Genomic DNA, 12,084 nt, shown 5'->3' on the forward strand with positions numbered 1-12,084 from the left:
TGCTGTCCCTTGAAATCTGCGCTTAGGCCTCCTGGAAAACTGTTACTTCCTGGAAAACAGCGCGTCTTCAGTGATGACCTCATGCTGCACTAGTGGGTATAACAAGTCCCATTAAAAAAACATTCCACCCAAATAGCCTTTTTTCCCTCCTCTTTACTGATATACCACTGGTTTAATTGTTGGGATTAAATGTGTAATGTATAGTGTAGGAAATGCATCAGAAAAAGACACAAATACACTTTCTCACAGTATTTAGAGAGAGTTCTTTATTTATTTTTATGGGCTTTTCCCCCCTTTGGATTAAATCTGCAATATTGTACTAGCAGATACAAGCAAATTTAACATCTGCAACATTTCCTCGTGATTATTTACCTTTACTCATCCCTGAGCTACACTCAGTGCAAAGGATATGCATTTTAATAATAATAATAATAGTGATTGACAGTGTGACAGCAATTAACTGAACTTTCAAACGAAAGCAGAATAAGTAAAGGGCCCACTTGGCTCTACATTTAAAGTAACTAACTAAATATTTGTTATTATGTGAATTATGATTATTTCTGTGCAGACATTTTATCTGTTGGGATTTGAAACTTTTGGCACTGGACAGTTTTGTATTCTGAAACATGGATAAAATTACACAAATATGCAGTTAGTTGGTGTCTCCTGGGACCAAGTTATGCTAGCGCTGATTAAAATTGCTATAATCCACATTAGATAGATTTCTTCTTTAATCTTGAGTCTCGAATGACAGCCGTGCCTCCAAAGCCTTTTTTTTTTTTAAATGAAATTATATATGCACATTTATTTATTTTAATTTGGAAAAAAAAATTTCACATCATCACCATCATTGCATCTAGTAATCTTTCAGGCATTAAGCGGCATCTGTTGGGGTACTTGAGTTAGGGGTAGGGAGGGGGGCAAGGAAAAGCTGAATGAGTCTCCCTCCCACACATTTCATTCACTGGCATCAGAATTCACAACTCGCACAGTGAGAGGCTCTGAATAGAGGCTGCACGCTTCTCACACTATTAAAAATTCAGCAGTCTAGCAAGGCCACGACGTCTCCTACGTCACTGGAGTTGCATTGAAGAGTGCAGTCACATTTCAGCGACAGCTCTCCAGCCGTATTTACCTGCATACCTCTGCTATCTCTCCTCCTGAACTAGACAGCCCTTTGAATCCAACCTGGACATCACCTCAGCTCTAGTCCAGGAAGAAGCTAAGAATATCTTACGGTCGCAGTGCAAACAGAAGTGGCATGTTGTGAAAGTTAATGATTCGTGTTAACATTATAAGAGATGGCTGTCATCAGATCATATACTTTCATTTATTAGCTGTATTATTGCATTTGCTAATGTATCGGACAATAATGACGCAGATTAGATGTGTTGTGAAAATATTACATATCTCGTGGCCTTTTAAGGAGCTATTAGAAACTTTTAAGATCTTTTGGCACTGCAATGTATTGATAGATTGATAGATTTGCCCCTTTACATGTTGCACACACAGCAGCTATTAATCACATTTGGCTCCAAACCCTGTGGTGGTGTTGTTTTATTGCACTGGATTATACTAAGAAGTGTTTCTAATATTTTGCCCCCATTCGTCTATGTGAATCGGAGGGAACCAAAGCAACTTGCAGTGTAATATTTTCCCAAAGCTGCAGCGCCACGGCCTCAAAAATCACGAGCGTCTCTTTGACATTACCAGCAAAACTGAAACCTTTTAGCTTCACACTTGCATTGCAAGCTGTTATCACTCCTGTTATTGATTTTTTTTTTTTCTTTTTCTTTTAAAGGGCAAATCCACATTTGCCCATTAAAAGTATACATTTGTTTATATAGGTTTGTCGGATGATTGAATGAGGGAGACTGACCTGCTCTGACTTTATGTAATTACACACCAAGTGGGTCAATTCATATTGCTTTAAAAAAAAAAAAAAAGTTTGGCATTTTAAGGTGAAGCTTCTAATGAAAAAGTCTCTGTCTCCAGGGTGTCAGAAACGCTGCGGCGAATCTTCTCGAGCCGAGCCCAAATCAGGCAAGAACAGCTGGATTTGGAGAGACAGCTGAAGGAGAATGAGCTGCGCCAGCGCTACAGTGAAGAGGACAACCTGCAGGTCCAATACCTCTGTGCCAAGGAAAAGACTGAGAAGGTAGCTGATGCTTACTCTGCTATCCACAGTTTTCATCATCCCTGCAGAAAAACAGCTGCTGACTCATCGTTTCACTTCTCCGCTCCCTGTAGTTGTCTCAGTCTCTCATTTACGCCACTACAGGAAAGGGTCACTGCTCATCAGTGCCTGGCTCTTTTCTGTCATGTGTGTGTGTGTCCCAGTGTTATTCTCAGCTGTGATAGCATTTAAAATAGAAAAGACAATTCTTAAGAAGTGTTTAGTACCACACCTGTGTACTTGACTATGTGCGTATGTTTTTAGTCTTTTATTTTATTCGAATTGTTGACCCAACTTGTTTCCGACATTGGCTCAAAACCAGAAAACCCCCAAAAAACAGCTTGTTCGCAGCTATAATTATTCAGACCACGAACACAGTTAATGGTGTGTAATTCTAATACGAGCACAACACAATCCATGTTACCGTTTGATGTGTTTTTCAACAGGCCACTTGTAAGCACGAGCGGAAGATTGCCAGCTTACGGACTCAGCAGCAACACATTTGCAAGCGTTTGAAGGAGGCAGAAACGCGTTTCCTGGAAAACGACGGCTGGCTTCACCGCGTCGAGAACGAGATTAGGTTGTTAAAGTCGAACGATCAAACCACAGAGGTGAGTTGAACTCGTTGGCCCGTTCAGGTTTTTTTTTTTTTTTTTTTTTTGGGCGGGGGGGGTGTTTTTTAACTGGCGGTACGAAGAGAGCAATTCACTGGCAAACATGAATCAACTTCTATCCTCCTTTAATTTGTTTATTTATTAAGTATTTCTGATCATTTTACGCAATCAAGATTGTTAATACTTGTCAGTCTTTGATCAGTAGAGCCAAATAGTAAGTAACACTACCTAATTACATAACTTGGAAGACAAGTGAGCACGATTATATGAAGAGAAAAACTTTACAATGTGGGTTACATCCGTCAAAACTCACTGCTTGGTGTTTTTTGTTTGTTTATTTTGGAAGGTGGGCTGTGTCTCTACTGGTGTCGTGACTGTCTTTGTTTTCTTCCCATCTGTTCTCCCAGTAATTAGAACCGTGCTCATTTTATTTCTCTAGCTCACTCGTGGATCACTGAAGAGAATAAATCAATACCCTTTACTCATCCCTCACACAGCAGCCAGTTACCTAAAACCATGTCCATGTTATTTTTTTCTGCTTTATCCTTTCTTCCAGGAACTGACCCAGAACTATGACGCATCCACCCGGTCAAATGTTCTCTCTGCTGTTGTTTCGTAGTTTCTTTACGTCAGAGTTCCCTTTTTTTTCTTTTCTTTTTTTTTTTATTCCCCATCTTTTTCCCCTCCCTTTCCTTACCCCGAGTTGACAGCTTTTCTGGTGAAACATGGATGAACTTTGTGTCTTTTCCCTAGTATCCTAACCCCTCTGCCATCTTTTTTTTTTCTTGGTTCTTCTTCTTTTTTCTTCTTCTAATTCTGCCCTCCAGAGTACTTATGTTAGAATGGCTTTTGACTTGTCACTTCTGCTGTCTGACCTCAATTCTCCCCTTGGTTTAGGTGTTAGAGAAGGAGCTACACTGCCACAGATTTGAGCTGCAGGTAAATGATCTCAAACAACACATCAAGCAGATGGTCAAGCTCACCAATCTGCAGGATCAGGAGAACAAGCGCATGCAAAAGTAGGTTGGGCCAGAGTGAATTCACTCTGAATTAAGTGAACTCTTACTGCGGCACACCAGGAGAAGTTTGAACGATCGTTTTCCCGCTTCTTTTCAGAATGGTGAACATCTTGCTGCCAGCTTATAGTCGGCATTATTCTGCGCTTCGTGGAGCCGGGCTGACCACAGAAGCTGACGAGACGGACAACCAAGAACTCGAACACCTTGTCCTGAGGGAGAGGGGCGTGGTCTGGGCTGACCAGGAAGGGGCGGGGCCGCAGCAGAAAGGTGGAGGGATTTGTGTGGAGTCACAGGAGACAAATGAGGCAGGAAAAATTGGACTCCGCAGCGAGCTGGCACCTGTCCTCTCTTTCACACATCTGCAATACCACCAGAATAGCCCCTGCAGTAAGTCATCACACTTTTACCACCCTATTCACTCTTTGGCTACTAGGTTGCATACGTGAAGAGGAGGGCAAGTAATGCTAATGAACGTTAAATATGTTTGTTTTTAGTTCACCAGGAAATACAGAAATTATGAACAGCACAAAATCCAGTTGGAGAAATAAGGGGAGATACATTTACCCTGGTCTTCAGGTGTATTTGACAATCTCACTTCTACCAGAAGCAATCAAAGAGAGCAAGAGAGAAATAAAGAGAAGGGTTTTGATGCTGTGTCAGTCATTTATGGGAGGAAAAGTTTTGTGTTATGAAAAGGAAGCTTCTAGGTTTTTTCATCCACATCTTGTTTGTAATTACCACAGCACCCCTTCAGTAAATCCATACAGGAGTTTTTTTTATGCCAGAAGAGTGTTGGGGTGTCTCAAGCTGGATTTACACTAATCAATCAAATAGCCAGTATCAGTTTATTGACTTAAGATACTAAGGTAAGTGCGGACATGTAACATCTGTGTGAAAGGTTTCCAGTTCAGTGCGTATCATTATATGAATACTAACCTTTAAAGAATTCAGTATATTGTGATTTTTAACGTAACATTGTCATTATTTAGTGTAACACATTTTGAAAAGGGGATGTAAGGTTCACATATGTTAATGCTTATCCCGTACCTCCCCAGTTTGTCTTACAATTGAGCGTATCCAGTGTTCGGATCACAAGTTCTTCTGACACCAAGTCTACATGTGTGACACCTAGAAGCAAGTTTTTATTACAGCATCAAATATAAAAATTCAGTTGTGCTATAAGGTAGTTTGGTAAGGGGGAGTGTTTATGGCATTAGTCCAGGTCTATTGTGTGTGGCGGGACCCACGAGACGGCACAGTTCATTTTTAACTGTCATCTCTGCATGACCTAGCAGCACCGGGCCCTCGTGACATATAAGCCATGACAGACAGTGGAGCATGAACTGAAGCCGGCCAACAATATTCACTTACTTTGATGGTTGTCTGTTGTTTGTCATGCAGTAAATTTTGACTTGGCTGTCTGCGCCGCTGCTTGCATGTTCAGTATCGTATTACTTTTCGTTTTTGGTGACTTTTAATGAAATACGCCGACAGTAAAAGGAGGAATCCGATCACTCGTGAATAGCGGCGTCGCAGCCTCTCTTGGGTTATAGTTTCGGTTGTAAATGATTATTAGGTGTTTTTGTACACACGCCAAAACACTTGAAGTTGTTCTTTGGGGAATTCATTATGAATAAAAGTTGGAGGTTTATGCCGCTATTGTTTTCCTGACTTCACATCTCTGCCACATTCGTGCATCATGCATTGGCTTTGACAAAGTTGTTTTTTAAAATGTTGTTTTTCCTGCACATTTTACGTTAGCCAGATTGCTTTTTTTTTTTTTTTTTCCTTTCCATGATAGAATCACGATTTGTTACTGACTGAACATCTGCGCTGCCTTCACAGAGAAAATTGGATAAGAAGCGCTCACAAATGTTTCACCTTCGTATTCTTCTTTGTCACGAATGCATTCAGTGAATCATCTCACTCAATTTTAAAATATATATCCATGTGATTTTACCAAAAAACTTGTGAAAATGTTACATTGTATGAAAGAAAATCTAAGAAAATTGATCCTTTAGTGTTTTAATGACACTTGAAAGTTTTATTCACAGGTTCAGAGAGGCACGCGAAAAGATTGTGCAATCCTTCTCCATCACCAAAAGGTAAGTCAACTCTGCTCTCTGGTTAGTAATTACTCTAAAGCCCCTGCATACTTGTTAATCCTACTCACCTTTAGTCATTCACCTATTTGTGCTCCCCCTCATCACCTTTTTACCATCAATTACTCAAACACAAATTAACAGACAGTTTTATTTATAACGGAAGCAGAAACCAGTTCGTAAAGTGTTTTTTTTTTTTTTAGTTTTTTGGTTTTTTTTAATTAATTACCATGTAAACTGGAAATTGATGTGTTCGCCTTCATTTCTACCTTGCTGTGTTTTATTTACCAGACATGTTTTTAGCCGTTTAGCTGTGAAGAACTTGTTCAGAGCCATAAAATACACAATAAAAATCAGACACGTAATATAATGTGATTTATAGTTGCGCCGCTGACCCTCTGTCCCGGCCAAAAGTTGAATAATGAAATGAGCTGAATGCTCACAAGCTGTTTTCTAGAGGGAACTCTGTACATGCAGAGCCTTTAGGGGAAAGTCACACAAAAATCTTTGTGAAATATGGCTGTTCAAATTGCCTGTAATGATATTTACTGCAGGTGGTCTACATTTCATTGAAACTTATTGTGGGAAATGTTACGTCTGAAGAAAATACTTCTGCCAGATGACCAGAGTTTCTTGAATGGAAATGAAATATGGAGGCATCAGGGAATTTGTCACCACCTCTATTAAATTTCCCTGCAATATATTGTAATAAGCGAGCTCTGATAGTGCACCGACTTGTTTTTCTGATATAAAAAGCTCCACTCTCTGCTTGGTCTGTCTGACCATGACTAGTCTTTATACTTTGCTGGTCAAACAAGGTTTTATTGTTCTTTTTTCCATTTGCTCTTATTAGTTCCACATAGCAGCACCTTTTCCTGGACTAATGTCTGCACACATGCTGCATTTGTTTGACTTAAATGGACAACCTTTGCCTTTTAATGCTTTGTTAGACACAACCAGAAAACTGTGGGTACATCTAATGGAAAAACTCCAATGGATACAGTTATCTTTCTTAATTGAGCATATAACGATGCACATAGCAATGAACAAAAAACAGGAATTTTAGGTACATTAAAGTATCTCGAACCACTAAAGTCACTAATCCGTCAGTGCATACTCGCCAGATCCTTTGGGGCGTGGCTTGTTCTGGTGCATTACACAAACGGCCGATGGGATCAGGGTTTCGGGAGTCCCAGAGAATACTTGGACACTGTGTTGCATGTCTTCGGCTTTTCCTGATGTGGCAGGCTGTATTATTTTCCAGTACGCAGTGGTCATCTGGGAGCGTCGCTGCAAAGGGAGGGGATTGAGCTGGGCCTGCGGCAGTGTTTGGTTTGGTCCACTAAGTAGTAACCTCTGAGGCAGAAAATGTGAACAAGAACACAATCATAGTAACAGATACAGGAAGTTTTTAGACTTAACCTCGAGTACTGCGAGTTAGTAAAGTGGACATCACTGCTGTGTTTGTGTCTTTCTGAAGAATTTTAGTAGTATCCAAGTAATGTTATGGCTTACATCCATCCACTAAAAGCAGCATCAACCCCAAAACCCAGGTTTCTCAGCAGGACATTGCTTTGCGAAGAGATGATCATTGGGCTCCACGTCACCTGCCAGTGGATTTAATGTTCTGACCGACAAGTAGAGGTGTGCATGCAAGCCTTTTTGAGACTAACCAACAGCTTGATTGGCACCACTCATATGACACATCATATGAGTGGTGTAATTTGGGTGCTTAGTAACTGCATCACTATTTTTCTTTCATTTGTATCATGTACAGTTTGCAATTTCATCTCAGTTCACTTGCACTCACTGACGCACACTTGCATCCTTCAAAAACAACTCTGCCCATCTTGGATTCAGTCCAGAGGCAATAGTCGTACATGCATGTCATATATGCACACAGACACAAACACGTGTTATATACACACGAGTGCTGCGGTGTTAACCAGCTGTGCAAAAAGCATTTTTCCAGTTTACAGACATAATGATACAGAGATGAAATGGCACAGGTTTTTAAGTTAAGGTGGTTTATTTTTAGCATTCAGACAAAGTGCTCTGATCTTCTCATGGTGCTGTTTGTCAGTCCCTCACTGCTTCCTCGGCTCTTAATGGAAGTCACTGCAGCATGTTAAGAAAAATAGCTCCACCCTGCAGCTTGCAAAGCCAATCAAATTTCATCGGTTTTAGAGAGGGTTGTGGTTTCAAAGGAGCGTTAACTCTTTGTGGAGTGCTTTATAGCAGCAATTTACACAAACGTGATCACAGTAAAAGAGACTTTCAGCCTTTTACTGTTAATAATTATAAGACCACAGATGCATTTATTAATAGTTCTGTGATTTTTCATTCAGCTATCTCCCACTGCCTCCCACAGGCTGTTCTTTTTATATCTTTCTGTTCGATCTTGTTTCTAAATTCTCCCATCTACTTTTTTTTTTTTTTTTTTTTTTTTTTACCCCACCCGTTAGATCCTTTTTTTCTTCAAACATCTTTCAGTGTGCCCCCTCCCTCCATTCTACCTTTCTTTCCCTCCTACCCTCAAATGTTTTTCTGTGTCTGTCTAGCATCTAACCCTCCCAATCCCTCTTGAGCTTCATTCATGAAAATGCAGATCCACAGCAGGGCAGGAAAAAACGTCAACAGACGTAAACTCCCCTGCTCCACCAACCAGAAAAGGCGCACTATAAAAAACAGGCAGCAGCAACCAGGCGACCCTAATTCAGTGCAGCCTCCACCAGAAATAGCAACTCATGCATGTATTAATCCCCTACAAGCCAAAAATATGTGATTGAAGGAACTCTGCTGCCATTTATTGCTGGGGACAACTTCAGCCACAGGAAAGGTCTATTTATTACCGTTTCCTCACTCTGTGTGGTGTCTGAAGTCTGACTCACATTTGCTAAATATTGCATTTGATATTTAGGGGAATGTATAAATCAGTCATTCACCTTTGCATTTAGTGTTCTCGCTTCCTTTATGTGCTGGCTTCTTTCCCTTTTAGCCTCCTCCCTCACCCCTACCACATTGCTACAGGAAATGCCATGAGTGTAACTACTGCTAATGGGATGCAGACACCTTGATTTAACCTCATTCTGCGATGGAGTCTGTAAAAGTTTTTGTTCTTGCTGCTGTGTTTAAATGCACCACTGCAACATGGATATACATCAATGTGACAAAAACGTGCTTCAGAAAATATCATCTGTATAAACATACTTGATATAAAATAATATACAACGGGGGGGGTGACCGTATTTGGATAAAAAGGTGGACATATGTTAATATTTAGTCGAATTCACATCAGCATTCATTTCAAGGTTGAGTTTCACAGTGAATGAAATACTACACAATAATAGTTAATATAACAGCAAGTAACCCCTGCAACAACTCACTAACTGGTCAGGGAATGCACTTTTTTTTCTCCCTAAACAGTCTCTAGGCCTGTATTGACTGAGGTTTTAGGAGTCACTCTGCCAGCGAGCACCATCAGCCATCCTGGGAGGGCTAATTTCTGGTTGACATCTGGTCTCTAAACCCAATTGACCAGAATCTGACACATTTAACCCTTCTTATTAACTAAGCATCATACAGGCCACTTCAACTGTTAGGAAGAACCTAATGGGCTTTCACCCAAATTGTGTTTCAGTTGAGGTCATTGTCATACTTTCTGACAAGAATCGGTACTCCTCTTAGAGCACTGGTCAGGTTTTCTCACAAAATACTACACGTTCTCTCAGAATGTAACCTTAAATCAATTTGTTAAAAACAAAGCAGACCAACACCAGCAGTTGTAGCTACTGTTATGTGTTTAAGCTCCACGTTTTTAATAACAATGCACGCCTCAGTTTTGACTTTGTAGAGTTAATGTTTACAGGGTGGGAACTGTGCATAATGGCTCCAACACCAGTGATCACATTTTTAGTGTAACTTAAGGGAACGGTCTGATTTCTCTGTTGTGACATTATTTAAATTGCACTCTTTAGCTCAGGGCTTACTCTTAAGCGCGTATAACTGATAGAGTATTGGGGACTGCATCATTTGGGAAGAAATGTGTTTACCGTTAAAGTGGTTTAATTTGCTTTCACTTCCAAGGCCCGCAGTTGTGAGGAACACATTGATAAGAAAGGTCGAAATAATGTCAGCTTATTAGTTGTTGCCAATCATTTCTCAAGGACCAAATGTGGGGCAGGCCACAGGCTTGAATTATTGTCTAAGAAGTGATACAAAGGTCTATTGACAAAACAGTCAACAAACACAGTAATCGTCAAAGGTACACTCAGTTGCTAAGTGTCGATCAAGTCCATACGGGGGGATAACCTTTCCGTGCGCTTCCACGTGTGGAAAATGGTCGAATGACGCTGCAAAATGTTCTGTTCTAAAATATAAATAACCTATTGCAGAGGTGGTTTTAATACTGTTAGCAAACATTGTAGTCACGGAATAAAATGGGGACATTGCTGACATACATCCTCTTCCATCATGTGACCTGCTGAAAACACATACGGCATCTGGAGCAATAAACTCTGGATACACAGTGTGTGCATAGGAAATGAATTCAGGAAACAGGAAGCAGTATACAGGGGCATTCCACTTTAATTTTTTCCACTTTCTCAGTCCAGGTTTGACCATCTGTGACTGTTCAAATATTAGTTTTTTTGATAAGAATCCGTATATGAAATGGGTTGGTCCTAACAGTCATTGAAATGTGTTGGTCTCAACAATTTTGAGAAATGCTTTGTAAAAAATTTGACCAAATAAGCAACAAAGTTAAAGTTTATTTTAATTATATTCATTAAGAGTTCCAACAGTTTAAGAAAAAAAAAAATCAATCTGCTTTCAAAGGGCTGTGTGGGTGTGTTTTGATTAGCACTGACAGTGCCATGCATAAGCAACCAACCCGCAGTTTTCATCAGAATCTGATCAGATATTTGCTGAGTTGATAGATTGATGCAACACGCCTTTTTGTTTTCTTTACTGAGTCTGGGTGCTTTTAAAGATATCAAAAAAGATATCAGTAAAACAGAAAAAACAAATATATAAATAATTAGATTTGTTTTAAGAAAATGTTAGGCCCCTGATAAAAATAAGAGCAGCCATTATCTTTCCTGTTGGTGGGAATAATGTTGTTTATTATTGTGTCTTCTGATTTGGACTGATTTTACTGCTGCTGTTTGGTTTTCCAGGCAAAGGAAATCAAACAGATGTGGCACAGGAATCACTTCCCAGAATGCCCATCAGGAGAAATTTATCTGCGTTACTCCCACCGCAAAGCCCCCGCACAGTTGCTGCTAGCCAAGAATTTGAGGAGGACATGTTTCCTCTCCAGTGCACGCCAGAACCGTGTCAAAAAAACACCCAGGCCCAGCTGCCAAGCTCCTCCAGTGCCATGGATCCAAACATGACCTTTGAAGTTATAGACAATGAAGACCAAGCTGCAAGTAACTCGACCATCATAATAAGCAGCAGTAGTCCGTGTCAAGCATCCACGTCCACAGACGTCTCGGGTCAACCTAACAAAGCCATGGAGGGGAATCGGATGACCACCAAACGGTAAAATAAAAAAACAAAAAAAATTAATTTTAACTGCAAATGTTTGTTTCAGCTGTTATCTATGCTTTCAGTGAGTGTATCTTACAGTAGAGCTTAATTTTTTATTGTATAAGACAGCAAAACAACTTCAGCATTCGTGCTACTGCAACTCCCTGGTGCAACATTCAGGCACATTTCCACATTAGGTTTTTGCACAGTTTGCACACAATTTCTCTTGCTAGTCTTGAGTGAGAGCTGAAAAAATACTTGATCTATAACCCCTTTATTCATCCACCAAACAGGTTTTCTCAACACGAGCTGGTAATGTTACAAAAACAGAAGCAGAAGCACAGTGGGTTAAACTGTATGAGTCAGACTCTTAACAGAATTAGTTAAACAAATTACGTTTTTAACAGCTGGTTTAGAAGTACTAATGCAGCCTTTTAATTCTTTCCACAAGATCTTTAAAATCATCCCCTAAATGTTTCAAAGCACACGGTAACTAAACCACCCACAACTGGTAAATCCTTCAGACTTTAATCAAAACAAGATGGAGAGTAGAGTTATTCTCACCAGCACCAAGTGTTCAGAGTGGAACATTGGGCAAAGAGGCTTAAGTCAACTGAGCTGAGCAGTGACCTTGTGTCTTC

General features: G+C 40.1%; 1 protein-coding gene across 3 annotated transcripts in view; it reads left to right on the plus strand.

Moving 5' to 3' along the window:
- kif18a (kinesin family member 18A) overlaps nucleotides 1-12,084 on the plus strand; it is a 41,186-nt gene that overhangs the window by 26,355 nt on the left and 2,747 nt on the right. For all 3 annotated transcript variants that reach the window (XM_040010964.1, XM_040010966.1, XM_040010967.1), the window contains exons 10-15: nucleotides 1,996-2,158; nucleotides 2,623-2,787; nucleotides 3,688-3,809; nucleotides 3,907-4,196; nucleotides 5,864-5,914; nucleotides 11,089-11,455. In XM_040010964.1, coding sequence (XP_039866898.1) covers nucleotides 1,996-2,158; nucleotides 2,623-2,787; nucleotides 3,688-3,809; nucleotides 3,907-4,196; nucleotides 5,864-5,914; nucleotides 11,089-11,455 — 1,158 coding nt within the window. The remainder of the gene's footprint in view (nucleotides 1-1,995; nucleotides 2,159-2,622; nucleotides 2,788-3,687; nucleotides 3,810-3,906; nucleotides 4,197-5,863; nucleotides 5,915-11,088; nucleotides 11,456-12,084) is intronic.

This window comes from Simochromis diagramma, unplaced genomic scaffold (genome assembly GCF_900408965.1).
Source record: "Simochromis diagramma unplaced genomic scaffold, fSimDia1.1 OVJJ01000603.1, whole genome shotgun sequence".
Classification (NCBI taxonomy): Eukaryota; Metazoa; Chordata; class Actinopteri; order Cichliformes; family Cichlidae; genus Simochromis; species Simochromis diagramma.